The sequence below is a fragment of the Musa acuminata genome, chromosome BXJ3-3, assembly GCF_036884655.1.
Source record: "Musa acuminata AAA Group cultivar baxijiao chromosome BXJ3-3, Cavendish_Baxijiao_AAA, whole genome shotgun sequence".
In the NCBI taxonomy this organism is placed as follows: Eukaryota; Viridiplantae; Streptophyta; class Magnoliopsida; order Zingiberales; family Musaceae; genus Musa; species Musa acuminata.
Genome location: NC_088351.1, coordinates 26,634,364 through 26,652,500, shown reverse-complemented (window position 1 = coordinate 26,652,500; position 18,137 = coordinate 26,634,364). Strand labels below are relative to the sequence as shown.

The 18,137-nt window shown below is 38.9% G+C and overlaps 2 protein-coding genes across 3 annotated transcripts in view; both read right to left on the bottom strand.

Moving 5' to 3' along the window:
• Positions 1 to 8,988, bottom strand: part of LOC135632339 (UDP-glucose 4-epimerase GEPI48-like) — a 9,581-nt gene extending 593 nt beyond the window's left edge. Inside the window, exons 1-8 of one of the 2 annotated variants that reach the window (XM_065140834.1) lie at positions 8,490 to 8,988; positions 7,172 to 7,221; positions 6,793 to 6,928; positions 5,084 to 5,185; positions 4,774 to 5,001; positions 3,883 to 3,964; positions 534 to 616; positions 306 to 427 (exon numbers count right to left, since the gene is read on the bottom strand). In XM_065140834.1, the coding sequence (XP_064996906.1) occupies positions 306 to 427; positions 534 to 616; positions 3,883 to 3,964; positions 4,774 to 5,001; positions 5,084 to 5,185; positions 6,793 to 6,928; positions 7,172 to 7,221; positions 8,490 to 8,840 (1,154 nt within the window). In that variant the 5' untranslated portion in view covers positions 8,841 to 8,988. The remainder of the gene's footprint in view (positions 1 to 305; positions 428 to 533; positions 617 to 3,882; positions 3,965 to 4,773; positions 5,002 to 5,083; positions 5,186 to 6,792; positions 6,929 to 7,171; positions 7,222 to 8,489) is intronic. The other variant, XM_065140835.1, reaches the window with a different exon arrangement.
• Positions 8,989 to 9,497: 509 nt separating this feature from the next.
• LOC103978463 (uncharacterized) lies at positions 9,498 to 17,086 on the bottom strand. The gene is made up of 13 exons (XM_009394256.3): positions 16,557 to 17,086; positions 16,319 to 16,482; positions 16,081 to 16,158; positions 15,395 to 15,474; positions 13,963 to 14,047; positions 12,701 to 13,120; positions 11,468 to 11,575; positions 11,275 to 11,342; positions 11,047 to 11,134; positions 10,900 to 10,971; positions 10,768 to 10,821; positions 10,582 to 10,673; positions 9,498 to 9,875 (listed from the first exon to the last, which is right to left on the bottom strand). Exons 1-12 carry the CDS (start codon positions 16,993 to 16,995, stop codon positions 10,593 to 10,595), a joined length of 1,737 nt encoding a protein of 578 aa, XP_009392531.2. The 5' UTR covers positions 16,996 to 17,086; the 3' UTR covers positions 9,498 to 9,875; positions 10,582 to 10,592.
• Between the last annotated feature and the right edge of the window lie 1,051 nt (positions 17,087 to 18,137).

The window sequence follows — 18,137 nt, the reverse complement described above, 5'->3', positions numbered from 1 at the left end:
ACCATAAAATCCAAAGTATTTAGAGTGAACTGCATAAACTTTTTCAGCCATTGGGACTCTATATATGGGTATATCTCTATTTAAATCAAGAGTAAATAATTTTTTTAATGTTTCTACTTAACTCTTCTTAGGTCTCCATCTATCTCTTTTTGCATTATTAATCATAATCGACTCACTTCATCTAATCACAACATTTACAGATCTTTGAACATGTTCATACTATTTTAGATGTGTGTGTGTGTGAGTGTGCAGGCATTTGTAAATGCAACAATTATATTTTGGAGGGTAGTGTCGATAGACTCAGCATATAATTGTGACAGTCTGCTTCTGCATACTTCCAATGTAGCTCCTTCTCTGCTTTGGCTGTGGATGCATAAACAATTTCAGCATCACCAGGTCGCCTTCCGGCCAAGATCAAAGGGATTCTCTGAAAGAGTTTTGTAGGTGAGAAACTATGCGAAACACAAACCAAAGGAAGAAACCGAGTAAAACTTAGACAATTGATACAAAAGCTCATAAAAAAACATTAGAACCTTCTCAGAAGCCTTCTCAAATGCTGCCACAATTTCCAAGACAGAAGATCCCTTTCCAGTTGCTAGATTATAGACTTCACATCCTGCATCTTGCAAAGAGACCTTTATCACAACACAGAAAGTAAGGTCTTCAGTATAAACCAGTAAACAGCAGATGCATCTCTTGCTGGAGAATGGAAAGAAACACCTCTTATCAAATATAAATAATTAACTAGAAGAATTTATTGGGAACTGCTATAACTGAATAACAACTACAAGGGCATCAAAGAATTAAGATACAAGCATATACTGCTTCATCTATCATGCATTTAAACACAACTTAACAATGTAAATAGTTCATACATTTAATAGATACAATTTAATATAATTGTTTCCTATAGCATCGAGCATATTAATAGCACAAGGAGAAACATAATAGAGCATAGATAAAATATATGATTTACAAAACAATTTTGACAAAATATGGGGAGAAAACAAATAATTTAGAGAAGTATATTATGTGCATAGGGTAACTATATTATTCGGCATAATAAAATGACTTAACAAACAAAAGAAAATTGATTATGAAACAAAAAAAGAAAGGTATAATAAATAAGCATAAAGGGTAATATCAACTGCTATATAATAAACCAAAGAAGTAATGAAGTATAACAAAATAAATCAAAATAAAAATATACAACTCCTTCACTAATAAACTTGTTGAAGATCACTCACAAAGTGCTTATAAGTTATATGTTGAATCTCGGATTTTGATGATGAAACCAATTGAGAGTGTTTAAGATTTGATCTGCATTTTGAGTGACGCAAGAAGCTTCGATCAGGGAGAGACAATTAAAGCAGGAAGAATCATGTTGGGCCGGAGAGAAACATGTCAGAAGATTGGACGTCGAGCTGGAGGATCGGTCGACATATCGACAGAAGACTTCGGGCCATGAGTTCGAGCATCGAGCCAAGAAAAACGAAAATTCGTCAAGAAAATCGGAGTTGCAAAGGTCAACTGGCCGATTGAGTAATAGGCTGCAAAAGAGGATGATGCGCCGAAGAATCGGATGAAGCGTCGATGAACCAATGACATGCCAGACAACATGATTCAAGCTTTGTAATAATTGTCTAGATCGAAGTAGGCTTTATTTGTGCAGGATTAACTACGATAGTGATCAAGGCATAAAGCAAAATGAAGTCCCGGAGTCAAGAATGAGACTTCGTTGGGAGTTCGAGAGTTCGTCGGAAGTCCGGACGTTCGTTAGAAGTTTTGCCGGAATTGACTAAGAAGTCTAGGAACTTGCCGAAGAAGCTCGTCGGAACTTGCTAAGAAGATCGTCGTGAAGTCCAGGAGCTTGCCGAGAGTCCGCTGGAACATTGCCGAGAGATCATCGGAAGTTTGTCGGAAGATCGCCGGAAGCTCGTCGGAAGAAACCTAGACTAACCGGACCGGATTTGCTTAGTGTATGCCTTAAATTTCGTAGTTAGCACATAATTAGGATTGGAATTGGGCCAACCTAATTAAGGGCCAGTTAGGCCCATGTATGGACTGTGTTGGGCTAAGTGAAAGGCCCAAACAGTGACACCAACAGGTGGCACTGTCGTGGCATAGTCTCCGAGACTGTGCCAAGCAGTGGTACCGTCAGACTGGGCAGTAGTACCGCCCAATGTCAGTGTTAGGCAGTGGTACCGCCTAGACACAATCTCCTAGGCGATGGCACTGCTAGATTGGGTGGTGGTACCGCCCAGTGTCAGTGGTGCAAGCGATGGTACCACCAGGACTCGAGAAACCCGGGATGAGACCTTTTTAGACTCCAAGTTTGAATCAACTTGGGGCCTATAAATACCCCTCTCATCCCCGGTTAACATACACAAGCACAGAGAACTTAAAAGTGAGAAAATGCTATAGAAATTATTTGAGAGATCCCCTCCTCTAGCTTAAACTTAGAATTCTGTTTAGAGAGGAATGTGTGATTGTAAAAGGTTGTCTCCTAAACCTGTAAAAAGGAGAAGAGGGTGTAAAAGGGTAGTTAGTCTTCGCCCATTGAAGGAAGACCGTTAGTGGATGCCGGTGGCTTCGACAGAAGAGGAATCGGGAGTGGATGTAGGTCACAACGACCGAACCACTATAAACTCGGTTTGCATTTCTTTTGAGTAATTTACTTTAACTTCAAACTTCCTTACTTGCTATACTCTTCCGTACGCTTTCAATTTAAGCATCTTTACGAAACAGGTTTAATCGAAACGAATTCTTAGAACCGACGTTTTTATCTGCTGCACTAATTCACCCCCCCCCCCCCCCTCTTAGTGCCGCCCAGTGTCAGTGTCAGTGTCAGGCGGTGGTACCGCCCAGACACAGTCTCCTAGGCGATGGTACCACCCAATGTCAGTGGTGCAGGCGGTGGTACCGCCAGGACCCGGGAAACCCGGGACGAGACCTTTTTAGGCTCTCATCCCTGGTTAACATACACAAGCACAAAGAACTTAAAAGTGAGAAAACACTGTAGAAATTATTTGAGAGATCCCCTCCTCTAGCTTAAACTTAGAATTCTGTTTAGAGAGGAGTGTGTGCTTGTAAAAGGTTATCTCCTAAACATGTGAAAAAGATAATAGGGATGTAAAAGGGTAGTTGGTCTTCGTCTATTGAAGGAAGACCGTTAGTGGATGCCGGTGGCCTCGACGGAAGAGGAATCGGGAGTGGATGTAGGTCACGACAACTGAACCACTATAAACTCGGTTTACATTTCTTTTGAGCAATTTACTTTAACTGCAAACTTTCTTACTTGCTATACTCTTCCGTACGCTTTCAATTTAAGCATCTTTACGAAACAGGTTTAATCGAAACGAATTCTTAGAACCGACGTTTTTATCCGCTGCACTAATTCACCCCCCCCCCCTCTTAGTGCCGACTTGTTCCTAACATTATAACCACGGGACATATCTACGATGATCAAAAACAAAGTCGTGGATAGAGAATCCTAAGGCCATGAATATATTTGAGTGTAGAATCCTACGATCCTAAAATTAGATAAGTATTCTAGGTTATCATCAAAATGAGATTAAAAGATAGCAAACAATTAAATGATAATCCAAAGCAATCCTTTTTATATGGATGGCCCTCCAAGAAACAAGAACAGAATACATGATGACAAATACAAGTACCTAAAAAAGGCTTTCATAATTTATTATTCTATCATACATGATTACGAGTCTAACACAAGAGATAACATTCAGTTTAATCTTTGATTCCTAGTCAAGTCAATTCTTAATTATGCTAATCTAGATAATGTAAACAGTATAGGTCACGTGGCATGAGAAAAATGTATAGCTTCTTAAATGATCCCAACTCTGTGCCATTCACACACACCTACATGAGAGCCCTCAAAAAGCTTCTGTAGGGCTGCAATATGTCCATCTGCTAGATCAACAACATGAATGTAATCCCTTACCTGGAATCATATAACGTTGTCCACAACAAAAGAAATTGTCAGCGATAAACAAACATAAGAAATATTCTGCAAATGAAACCCAGAAGATGTCAAGCACGTCAAAGCCTAAATAGAACAACTATGGTCAAGTTATATGAATAGCAAAATACTCCAGATGTATGCTAGTAAAACAGTATATTATGGAAAGAGCAAAAAGAGAAAAAAAAACAGTATATGTGGGTAAATGGTACATATTCACTGTTTCAGGATCTATATATTCCACATAACACATAAAAGATCTCAAAGCTATGACTGGCAATTGAGAAGCTATTAGAACACTAAACATGCCTATCACAACATATGATAACACAAGAAGTAAACAAAATCAATAATTCATGGGCAAAAGACAGGCAAAACAGATATCAGACAATGTACTTATGGATACAAAAGGTCAAAAAGGTTTCCTAAATGTGTTTTTGGCCTTCTAACTCCCCATTGAAAGCATAAAAAGAACTACGCTGAGCTGACCAAAAAGCATGTGCTGAAGTGTTTAGCCCTGAACTGCATAAATTAGTGTCGGGAAAAAAAGTAGTCCTTAATCTTGACCAGAATTCACACGTTAGATACCAGAATCAATACTACCAGTTATACAGGTCCATTGCATCAAAATCATACTCATAAAAACCAATCAATTAAATCTCCGTTAAAATACTAACACCCTCAAGCATATTCTTAAAGAAAGACTGGATGTGCCAAAATAAATTCCAAACACTAGATTTATTAAGTGAAAGCTTTGAGAAAAAACAACTTCACATGTTAAGAAACAGTACCGCTGTACCATCCTTGGTTGAATAGTCATTCCCAAATACTGTAAGGGCAGGTCTCCTTCCAACAGCAACTTGCTGCACAAATGGCATGAGGTTATTGGGAATTCCACGAGGATCTTCACCGATGTATCCACTGGGATGAGCTCCAACGGGATTGAAGTATCTTAATAATATTATATCCCAGTCACTGTCACCTTGACACATATCACGACATATATCCTCGGTCATAAGCTGCAACGGCAAGTACAGGGATTGCTAGCTCAGGCAACAGGTGCATAAAATAGGAAAGACGGTGGCAAAGAGAAAAAGAAACCTTAGTTTGTCCATATGGATTTATTGCACATAAAGGAAAATCTTCTGTACAAGGTACTTTCTTCGGCGACCCATAAACTGTAGCTGATGATGAGAAGACCAGCTGTAAGGTTTAAGCCATCAGACACCCAAATGGTTCACATTCAAAATAGTCAGGAATTATGTCACAAAAGTGATATTTAGGGTGGTTTATTGATAAAAAATAATGTCACATAAGAGCGATACTTAGGATGAATTTTTAATGGTTAAGAAGAATGCCACATAAATGATATTTAGGATGAGATGAAATGCATATGCAAAAGACACATGAAACAAGATAAACAAAACAATCCTTAATTTAATTCAGGAAATAAACACACTGGAAAGTCAGAACTTCCAATTCAAGATGAATTGACATTTGTAGAGACATCAGGCAAATAACACAATCCATTGAATTGTGGCCTGTATCAAACTTCAATGCTTTAACATGTTATCTTTAATATGCCTAAGTTACAGACACCACTTGGACACCTAACTTTTTTAAGAGTCTTAGTCCATGTGACTGCTCAAGTACCTAGATGGAAACTAGGCTCCCCATTCCTACCTTTTTTTTACCTTAGGTGGCTGCTTAAGACATTAAAAAAAAAAGTAATGCTAAAGGATCACTCGGTGAGGAGAACATATACATGTGACAAGAAATACTTGTTTTGTTATATGTCTACATGTTGTTAGCCATGGCACGCAACATTACATCTTAATTGTTATAATTAGTACTGATACTTCTATTGTACTGCTTTTCTGTCATTTGCAGAAGTTGCATAGGAAAGTAAACCTATTAACTATAAAGATCAAGGTAGAAAGTGTGGTTAGGAGAGTAAACTTTCATGATAAATGTAGATCAAGACTCTAACTCTCTAACTGATGTGGGACTAAGGTGGACATCATCAGGTTCTTCCCTGGTGGGGAGCCATAAGTTTGTCACCATCTGCACATTCGAACATGACTCAGGCTTAGTGACTTGTGAGGTAACTATCACTTTGGGCCATGATATGTACATTTTGTTCTTTGAGATGGGCCCCAAAGGCACCTTGAGAAAAGAAGGCTTGTTGGTTTTTATTAGGTTGTAACTCTTCAACTCTGATAAATGTGAGACTACTGTAACATCATTAGATCAAGTAGTGTCCTTGCGTATTGTTAATTGGCCATATGTATGGATGTCTAGGACTTTCACTGGGCTTTTCAAGGGGTTACCATTCAAGAAGCATATGAATTTTGTCAGCATTAATAAAATTTGAGGAACTATGACATTTAAAAGAAGTATTCAAGGAGAGAAGGGAGTTATTTAGAAGTAACATAATTCGAAAGATTTATTAAAAAATAACGGATCATCACATTAGACACTTCTACCTGTGGGAGAACTAAACTTGGGATCAAGGAAGCGAAATATTTGTTATTAACTTCCAGAAGGAGGCATCTAGTGAGATATAGAATTTATAATCATAACCTCATACGGTAGGTGGATAAGACCACAGATTAATTACTCACAATTGGATCAAAAAATTATGAACTAACTACCAAAATATTATTTAATTAATCTATGTTGAAATGTGGCAGTCACTTGGTAGAGGTTAATTTCATGCATGCCACTACAAGTGAATTCTTAACTTCATTTTTTTTATTGTCCATGTGATGAGCCTGGATGTGAAATATATGGTCCACACTCCACAGTACCTTTTTACATCCGTAAGCAGCCATTACTTCAAAGAGAATTATTGTGCCAATGAGGTTGTTGTTGTAATAAAGTAAAGGCTTTCTAACGCTTTCGCCAACAGCCTTTATTCCAGCAAAGTGTATAACAGCATCAAATCTGTAGAACCAAATCAGAACTTGAGCTTAAAACAATAGCACAAACCTTCAACAAAGATTGTGTGAACATGAAATAACAGGCCAAATGACAACCAATCTCTAGCCAGCATCACTTATTTTGAGCCCTTTGTAGTTACATATCTTGATTTAAAAATTAAAAATAATCTCTAACCATCACAGCATTGGCTCATAAAGTTTTTTATAAAACCAAGTTAGGGACAATTTCGTCGTGAACAGAACTTACTTGGTTGCAGAAAAAACTTTCTCTAGTGCTTCTCTGTCTCGAAGATCAATCTGCAGAAGTAAAGACATTCTCAGATATCTGATCGATCCATGAATCTTGTTGTTCTAACTGTCAGTCATCAAAACTAGGCTGATCAGAATTTGACAAAATAACTAATCATTTGTGCCAGTTGAAGCATAATGCTAATGAAGTCTGGGAATTCATCCAGTTCCAAGATATTGAGATTTTAGAAAGCAACTTTAAAGAGGACTATAAACTTCGTTTTGAGTGGACTAAGTAGACCAACTATCAACATGTAGTGCAGCATGTAATCAACATTGTTATACAAAGATCAGGTTACCACTGTTTGTTAAACTTCGATGGAGAAAAATCATATTTCCGGATATAGACACAGCTACTAGAACTTACAAATCAAGGCACACATGACAAATTCTGTGGTCTACACGTCCATATAGCTGTTTAAAGTTGATAAACTTCAACAACAAATTAAGAAAATTCCAACCACTGGGAAGTATGTTTCTGAAAAAATGGATCCTGTGACTGACACAGCACTGACATGTACAACAATGTAGCTTTATAGTTGGAAACAGCAATAATTATGATGGAGAGGACAAATGCCACGCAAGAACAAAGATCATAAAAAATCGTAAAGAGGGGGTGATGTATATGCTTTCGTCAAGCAAGTTGTCCTCCTAATTAAGGTAGCCAAACCTAAGTCAGAAGGAAAATCTTCAAATGCTCAATTTCTTCAAGAAGTTCGTCGCTAATAACCCACTTGAACGAGTCTACCGATGGATAACATTAGATTACGATTCTTGTAAAGATTTAGAAGCAATTTATCAAGGTCTTTGACTCCAAATAAGCGTTCAAATAACATGATTTGGCATCTAAATCTTGACCGCTTCCCCAATTTGATGAAAGACAGACAATATCGGTCTTTGACTCCATAAGGTATTAAAGATGCACGATCTGGAATCTAGAGAATCAAGAAACCCGAGATTTACAAGTCTGCAGAGAACCGAAAGTTGCATAATCATTATGATCTGAAAGCTACTAGCCACCAATCAGGAAAGAGAGCAATCTACAAATTAAAAATGCATGGAACAAATCGGAAATCCAACCTGACATTTGCACGCACAACCCGGGAAAAGATGAGTATCGTTTCAGAGTAAAACAGGACGCATGGGAACCAAATCATCTCAATCGAAAACGACACCAAACGTCAAATCTTGCCCATCAGGAAACCACCTCCAACTCATAAATGTCAAAGAAACGAATCGAAACCGCAGGTGCAGAACGATAGGGGTGGAATCGGTACCCGATGGAAGGCGAGGTTCTTGCCGAACTCCCCCGCGAGCTCCCTGACCCGCTCGAGGGCGACCTCCGAGGAGTTGTCGAGGTTGTCCACCACGACGGCGCGGTAGCCCCCCTTGAGGAGCTGCAGCACGGTATGGCTGCCGATGTAGCCGGCACCGCCGGTGACCAGAATGTTCCGCGCCAGGGCCGGCGGAGAAGGCATCGAGTCAGCGGAGCAGTGAAGACGGGCGAAGGGATCGTCGAGATCTGGAGCGCGGAACGCGGAGCGAGTAGGGGAGGGGAGGAATGGGGATACGGGCGCGAGGGTGGAAGGTACGAATACCCGCGGGTGATTCCAAACCGCCATGGACATCGACCATACGCTGTTCCGGAGCACCACGAGAAAGCCTCCACCTGAGAAATTATTTCCATTTCTATTCCTTTTCTTCCTTGGGGGCAAATCATTCGATCTCGACGTTAGAAATATTCCGCAGAGTACGTGGCACGTCTCGATTACTCCTCATCGAAGTCTTACGGCTCATCCCTCGTTAACGGTGGGGATAAGGGCGCCTCTCAGCTGTCCAGACCCCGGCAGGATCCAGCTCTTTTCGCGACCAAGGATAGACTCTGTTCATTGGACTATAACATGGATGGATGGGCGCCACAGGTACCACAGTGAGGCCCACAACTACCATCAATGGACGAAAGATGAGGTCTGGTGTCGAATTATATATATATATATATATATATATATATATATATTGTTAAATCTTTTGTTAAGGATGATATTATTGGAAACTTCAGAATAAGTTATAGTATGTGCTCCATTAGTCTTTAGAAGTCTTATTTATTGGGTCCATGTCAGAGAGTATAAAATAATAGCAATATGTATATATATTATTTTCTATTGATTGGGATTTAAGGAGAAAAGAAAAAGAAGAGCTAACGGCCATTTTATTAGTAATTATCTCACAGACATAAATCATACATTGAAATGGGGACCATCCATTGTTTTCAAGCATGCAATACCTTCGGGCAAACCAACAAAGAGAACTTCCAACATTAAAATAAAAAGGAAGCTAATCCATTCTACTATTACATGAGAACAGAAATTTAAATGAAGCAAAAGTTAAGAAATGAACTAAGCCTTGCAATTTGATAGGTCTTCCCATAAATATGTAGGAAGAAGACAACGGGTCTGAGGTGGAATTGCCAGTATAATGTCTTAATTAATAATTTAATATCACAGTTCAAGGAACAGACTCACCATAGTTCTCGTGTATTGCGATACATGGTTTAGCAACTTTGAGATTTGAGGTGCAGGGTTTCTATGACACCTTCTCTTTCTCAAAGAATCTTGTTTAAGATCAGTCGTTTGGGTGCCTTTGTTCACGGGTTGCTGACAGTCCTGGAGTCATAGTTTTCATTAAAGCAAGCAGATATATTACTAAGTGCATAAAACTAATGAATCATTCAGCAACAAATACAAGCAAGCTGAGAGACATTTCTTTTCTGGGAGGCATTGGCAGATATACTCCTGAAAAAGTTTGAGTAGATAATTTGGTATATATGGCATTTCCAGAAGTGACAATTGACAGTTGACTAAGATTAATTTAACAGACTTTGACATGAAATCTTCCTGTGATAAAAAATCAGATGTGAACATTCCCTTTCTTTCGGTTTTTGAGATGATAAAAGTTGTGCCCAAAGAATTATCTTATGTAAGTTTATTCATATTTATTTTGCGGATATACCCAACTCTTACCAGATATACAAAAAATCTTTGAGATTGTCAATGATCATACATTTTATACCTGATAAAGTTGTTGATCCTAATTTGACACTTTCTAGCCTTCCATATCTTTGATTTAAGCAACAAAACATTAGTGAGATGTGGAACTACCAATATGCTACCCCGAAACCTGCTTTCAGTCATTCACCATTCATATACACCACACTTTAATATGCTTTAAATGTGCCTTTCAACAAGTCTAGCATGGAAATTTTTTGAATTATTGAAAACATCAAATGTATCGAGAATCCTGGTTGGAAATTCTGAGGGCAAAAATAATGAGTATGCTATGGAAAGAACACAATTGAAAACGGATCATTACCAAAAATATGATTAAACAAGTTCAGTTGTCACTGTTTGAGAACTTAGAAGCCTCTCCGCTTCATCATTTGCCTCAGCTTGGAGACGCCATCGCTACAAAAGAGTACAGAATAAAGCAGAATCAAATATTAAGTAGATGTTTACTTTTGGAGATCATTGAAACATAAGAAGAAGAAAATATACTTGCCTCTTCAAGATTTTCTATTTCCATGATTTGCTGTATCTGTTCTGCAATGCTCTCCTGCAGTTGATATATAAGAATAAAAATGCTCAGAGATATTTGCATAATATATAAGAAACAATTTTATTTAATGCTTACCGCATTACCAACTGCTTCAGCAGCCAGAACATCGGTATCCATTTCCACTTCAATTTCGATCATCGAAGATATCTGTAAGAAAACCCAACTGTAAGGGGAAAATGTCATAAAAATAAGGAGTTTGTTTTTGTTATTCTGAAAACCTACTTTTGCATAGCTCTCAATCAGCTCAATCCTGGCCAAAAGGGAACTTTCCAAGCTTTTACGTACCCTTTTGACTCTACTTCGCCGAGCACTAAAAAGAAAAGGTGGTTTAAAACAAGGAAACTTCCATGAAGACATCCTTTACACTTTAGTGTTATAATAAGTTATGGATCAACAGGAATTTTTCAAATGGAGATGATTTAATAAGTATAAAAGGGATAATCATGCTACCGATAAGACGGCTCCCCAACTGCCACAATCTTGTTCTCCAATTGGCACATGCGAGCCAACATCCAAACCTTAAGAAAGAAAATCTGAAAAGTTAGGCTCCTGAATAGAGTTTTTGATGAGCATTTCATCACAATTTTAATGGCTTGCATAGCAACAGTTGAGTTGTTAAAAGGTGATCATAGTCAAGACAAACCTCTTTTTCAGCAGCCTGTCTGAGCTCTTTAATTCGAGCCTGAAGAACGTCATGCTGAGATAAAAGCTGCTGCTTGAGAGCAACTAAATCTACCATCCTCTGAGGAAGCTGGAGAATATCATCAATGAAAAACCAAAACTTAATTAACAGTTTTCACAAAATTGATACAAGCAAACCTGGTTCAAGGACTTACAGAAATTGACCATTATCATGTAATTCGAAACATCACTACTATCAAAGACATTGTTTGAAAATATACATCAACCTTCAATCCCAGTATTACCTTTAATATGAATCATAATATAAGTGTATAACATTTCCTTGATATAAAACTGATCATTTTGATGCAAACCAAGTGTGGATATGAGAAAAAAAAATAAGAACAGATATGTTGAACCAGCACATGTTGCTCAGTTAAAATTTCACAGAAGCATTATAAAGAAGATATTATTCATATTGAGTGTTGTGCATACACAGGTTCGTTTATTTCCTTCATTGCTTCCAAGGTTGTGTCTATTATGTTGTCGATCTAGCTTAAATCAAAATTTTCTTGTAAAGCTGACTAAACCACATCTTAGAAAATAATATACTCCACATCAATATACCAGAAATAAAAGGAAATTTTATTTGTGAAATCTTCTGTTAAATGTTGGTGCTAAAGTTTGAGGTCTATAGAACAGGCTAACTTTTTCCATTCTAGAATTTTTGGATAAGCTAGTTATGTATTTGAAGAAGACAAAGAAAAGTAATATCACTTCATCTTTCTTAGCCTACTTAAAATAATGAGAAAGTATCTGCTGTATCTAAGATGCAATAATGTTCATTGTTAAGTATTTCTATTTGCTCTTCACACATAGATAAGTTTGGGTTGTGAAGGTACAGATAAACAACCTATGTGTCAAACTGAGATTAGCAAACCATCTTTATCAAGAAGAGATAATTGTATCAAACTCAGAATAGGCTTGACCATTATATATTACCAAGATTTGGAGAATATGACAAAAAAATTACAACATCTTTTAGTCACTTCTCATTTTTTACTATTTCATCTGGCATCTGCCATGACTTGTAAGGCATGATATATAATCCAACACATCAGGGATAACAAGTTAATTAACAAAAGCTTAATAACTAATCATGAGTTTAATAGTAAAAATTAAATCTAAATCTTTCTTGATTAGGTTCAAGTTAACGCAAAAACTCATTAGAGTATAAAAATGAGAAAAGAATCACCTTACACATTTCAGGAAGAACAATACGGTTCACAGTGGTTTCCAAAGCAACCGATGCAACTGCAGCTACTGAAATGAGCCTAGGAAGGCTGGGATCAATAATTGCAGACATGGCATCTCCACTAGCTAGCATAGCAAGGGAAGGAAACAGGATATATGGATTAAGAAAAAATGAATCGCCATTTTTCGCTGGAGCTCTTAGCAACTGGGACACGTTCCCATTAGTGTGGTTTGTGAGACACATCGGCTCCCCTGGGCTAAACCCAGGAGATCGAGCACTTAACTTGAATAGACCCATCTCTCTGTAAACATTTGATGGAGCTGCTAAGGAAATGGTAACTCGTTCTCCTTCTTGGGCAGGAAGCTCAACAGTCCTAGTTGCAAACTTATGTGTACGAGCTGTACCGGAAGGAGTGCAGACCTGTCATAGCTTAAAAGAATTATATTCAAGCATCTAAAGAACAAAATGTTGCAAAAACCAGATTAAAGTTCATATAGAAAAAGTTTGTTATGACTTTGCTTTAGCTCTTATTATCCGTCAAAAACATTTGTGAATTACAACCTAGATCATGGAGCTGCCACCTGAGCTGCCACATAAGATATGGACAACAAGCTTCCTTTCTGAAGAGAATAGAATTTTATCTATATAGGTCAAACAAATAAAAGAAATTGTACTACTTCATCATTTGAGACTCAAGGATTCAATGCTTTTGTTATTTGGAGAATCACAAAATTTTCCTCTTTTAGTAGTGATTGAGATCATACCCTTTCACGGTTGAAGATTTTTCTGTAATCTCCAAGTATACAATGGATTGCTGCCACCCATCCAAGCAGCTTATGTTCTATGTGAGTTCTTAGTTATTTCATTGGCTTGTTCGTGACAGTTTGTGGCTACAAAACAGCAGGGTACCATGTTACAGAGATCAGAAGCATCAAATGATCCATGATACTGGTCCAACAGTTGCTTCTAATATAGTCAAAAGACTCAAAACCATTCCTTTTAGGTTTCTCCATATTGCGACAAAGTAGATTCTAGCATGATACAATCATGAATAACTAGAATACTCAATATGCATATAACCCACATGGAAGTATCATATTTTCCTTAAATAAAATAATATTCCAACAGCAAACCATTATCACGTGCCATCAATATTTTGGCTTCCAAAAGCAGAAAGTTAGAAACCATATCTTCAAACATGTGCTAAACAGAAAGAAGCAGATAAGACTGGACAAAATATTAGTTTAAGAGAAGTTTTGTACCACAATTGAATGTAGAGCAGCAGGAATACCATCTTTCTTTATTTGTAGGAACCTCAAAGCCTTCTCCCATGCTGAAATGTCAATGCTGCGTTCGTCAGGAGCATTTCCTTAGAAAAGTGAATACTGCAATCAACACCATACATAGTAATATTGACTCCTCTTGCATAGATGCATAACAACATCAGCAAACAAAAGCAAAATGTTCCAAATGCATGTATTACAATAGTGAAAAAACGAATGACAAGGAGCATTTTCAGTTCACTTCTAACATTTATCAGCATCATTTAAGCACAAGAATAATGCAATAAACAAGACCTAAAGCTAAATGCACAAAGACTAGCTTGAAATTACTCCAAGCATAAGAACAAAAACCAAAAGCCTTGTGGGACCAAATAAAATATGAACTTGAAAGAGAGAAAAATACAAAATGTATAAAAGATCGAAAGTAATCATCCACAATCTACCCATTGGTCATATCAGAAAGGGGGGAAAAAATCAGTGATTCATTTGTTTCCTTGCCAGAGCATGTTAGAATTTATATAATGACCATCAACTGACATAACTGGTATTGAGGGAGTGCATGTCAAAGTAAAAACCGTAAAATCTAATAAAGTATGTTTGTATGTTCTGCCTAATATGCAGTTCTCTGTCATGCTAAATTAAACTCTGTTGTGCAACTCTATGTTCTCTAATTGTATGTGATACATCGGACAACAGTTTAGTCTATTTGCATATGACACAATATACAACTGTAAAATGTGAACTGCATCCTTACTCATGAGGAACAGGCCAACTGGTATTTGATAAAGTGCACAAATCAATAGACGAATAAAATGTAACTAAAAAAGTGTACATAGATTCATATTGCAAGTTTAGTTATATCCATCTATGTACATAAATCAACATGTCAATCCATGCCAGCTTGTGCATAGCATGAGGGTGATCCTTCCGGCACTACTTGTATACTGACAGTAAACAACCTAGTCTCCTTTTAAACTGTCATGCCCAATTTCTTGTTAATATGCCTGACATGTGACAGTGCACATTGACATGATGACATGTTTTGCCAGATATATAATACGTCACCCCTACATGCTCTCTGTGCAAGGTGTGTAAATCATTGTCACTAGCATAGGCATCTACTTAAATACATATACTAATGTGGTTAAAATTTGAAAATATAACAACAAAGAACACCTTCAAATTAAACAAAATTCTGATGTTTCTCAAGTAAACTAGCCTCCTTAGGGTTATGCAAGTGATGCAAGAATATGCATCAATTATTTTAAATTACTCATTCAACAAATATTCTACTCAATGTTCAATTTGATGACACTTAAGTTTTGAAACATAGAGTTAACTACAAATGGAAAATTATGGATGGTGTTCAAAGTTCGTGTTATAAAGTAATAGTAAGCACCCATCCACTGACCTGATTTCTTCTGACTCGATTTTGATAATGTCTCCAGATACAAGCTCGTACTGGCAACGACATTGGGAACAAGATGCAACCTAAAGCAGGTTCATAATACTTGTAAAAACTAAATGAAGATTACATTTTCTTAGACAACAACTATGAGAGATTCTCCACATAGATTATTCAAAGTGGTATGAAATGTATAAAATTTGTCAATACCTTGACCAAGAGAAAATTAACAATAGTTTTGCCCACTAATTAGCATGGTTGGCTAATATTGAAATATTACATGAACAAGAAACTCACCTTCTTTAGCATGGCTTTGATTTTTGAATGACCATCTAGCATAGCAAAAACAGATGCAGAAATCAATATGAAGTCGCTGTGTGTGGTTTCAAACTTGAGTTAGAACCAATTCCCAAGAATATGAACTAAAAGGGGATGTTCTATGAGCCAAGGTGACCTCAGAGATTGTGTTACATGCCTATTGAATAATGGTGCTTGCTGTTTTTTCTCTGAGATTGGAGCAGGAAGTACAAAACCTAAGTATATTACGCCATAAATTTGGGAATTGAGTTGTGTTCTCAGACTCTTAAAAGATGAAATACTAGGTCCTGGGAAATGGTCAAGATGGCAATCTTGCGTTCCGCTACAAAATAAAGTAATCAAGGAAGCTTTGATTGTGTGCTTCTTAATCATACTTGTATTCCATGTTGAGGTTGTGCAACAGCAATTGCTACCATACAGCTTGGGCATCGAACAACCATGCCAAATGGAACCTAAAAGATTAATCAGAAAGCACAAATAACTTATCAGAAGCAATTATCGCAAGATTAAAAGATATACATATAAATATATATATAAATATAAATATATATATATATATATGTATATGTATATATATACATGTATATATGTACATCGAAAGTAGAGCATTACCTCCTCGCCAGAAGAAACACCCATCCGTGAAACATATGAAATCATGGTTAACGCATCGGAAACTCGTAGGGATGCTACCAGTCTCTGAACCATCAGAGCGTAAGTACGCACATCTGGTCGAGCCCAAGTCCACCTCCCAGCAGATGAATCCTTCTCCGCCATACCTAGCCATTCCAAGATAGTACCCAAACTTGCTTAACAGAAACACTCGGGTTCATTCAAGGAAAGGAGGAACTACCTCGATCGACACCAGCACGCATGGCATAGAACACGGACAGGGCCAAATCGGCGTCGCCCCTGTCAAAAGCAGACTCGATGATCGAATGACAGTCCTCGGTCTCGATGACGCCGGGATCGCCACTTCCACGGGCCTCCTCGATCATCCCTAGAGCTTCATCGGCGTCCTTGGCACCCGAGACCCGCCTCAGCAGCTCCTCGTCCAGCAACCTCGGGTTCGACTCCACTGCGCCTCTGTCATCGCCAGAAGCTCTTGTGGCTTTGGAGGAGTTTATGTTGGAGGAGCAGGAGAAGAGGGTGTGAGCGGAGAGGCGAGAAGCAGTCCATCTGCCGAGGAGGAGGAGGTGATGGAAACCGGAGGGAGCGGCTCTAAGGCCGTGAGGCGTGCGGCAGGAGAGGGAGGAGGCGGCGGCAGGAGGAGAGAGGACGCTGAGAGCCATCGGTCGTCGCCTCTCTCAGGAGCACGCGAGCGAGCGGATGATGGGCATGAGGATGAGGAACGAGAGGTAGTGAGAAGGTGAGAGCGACAACGTTCGAGTTGCGGGCAAGGTTACCGGCAAGCCGTAACAATCAGTGGTTCGTAACCGAACCGGCTCCCCTCGTCGTGGTTCAAGTACCGGACATGCCAGCGCGAGCTTTAAAATTCGAGTCCGGAGGGTAGAACATAGAAGAGACGGATCGGACGCATTGAAGGATTTCGGATATAAATCCAAACCCAAATACTTCATGCATGACGTCCCAAGGCGGCTGCCGTTGTTCTTACCGATCAAGAAGATTAGCTCAGACTGCTAACGATGGCAGGAGACGTCGTCATCTGCTTCGAGGAGACGTCGTCCCCACACGATCTCGCCTCGCTCCATAGATGATCACGTCGAAGTCATTGCAGTGAAGGGGTGCTTCAATACGAATCAGTAGCTTCTTGCACTGCGGCGAGGACGAAGGCGACGACATCGGAAGTCGAACGCATTGCTGCGTCGTGTGTCGCTTATGGTTGACTACTGAATGATGATGCAAGCATTGCACTACCGGCTCAGTCGTGCACCGTCACCTGAGAGTCAAACATGTGCGGGGGAACCCGTGCCCCCCTCTCTCTCCCATGGCGGCCGGTTGGAGCAGTCTCTCCGGCCCCGTCCGCCTCGATCCTCAGGAAAGTCGCACGAGTCGACAACGAGGCTCATTCTTCGGGTTTCCCCTTGTTTGGATCACCGGTCGCCGTCGACCCGTCACTTTCGTCACCCATGATTTCGGGAGAACTCACACAGGAAGCATTAATCCTAGACGACATGATCTGATTCTCCTCTCCGGATGCCTAACACCATGCGTCATCCCCTGAGATTCCAGCCCTGACAAATGACATATCTACCGTCGTCCTTCCCCCTCAAGAAAATATGTCCATTTACCATCGATGTAAATGAGTCCCGGACAACATGAGAAACTCCTAAACGAGCAACTGATCATCCCTCACCGATCGCTCAAGCCAACCCTAAAGCTTGGAGGGGTAGATGAGCTATACAAATCACCATATTAGTAACTTCAATTTTAGAGGGGCTGGGTCGGAAACATCCCCAATCATTTTAGAAGG

Bases quoted from the DNA above. Each gene is read 5' to 3' on its own strand.
- LOC103978463 (XM_009394256.3), bottom strand. From the start codon at position 16,995: ATGGCTCTCAGCGTCCTCTCTCCTCCTGCCGCCGCCTCCTCCCTCTCC. The intron at 11,576-12,700 runs GTGATTCTTTTC...GATATTCTCCAG, and splicing joins TTCTTCCTGAAATGTGTAAG to CTTCCTCAGAGGATGGTAGA. The intron at 10,822-10,899 runs GTAAGCATTAAA...TATCAACTGCAG, and splicing joins CTGAAGCAGTTGGTAATGCG to GAGAGCATTGCAGAACAGAT.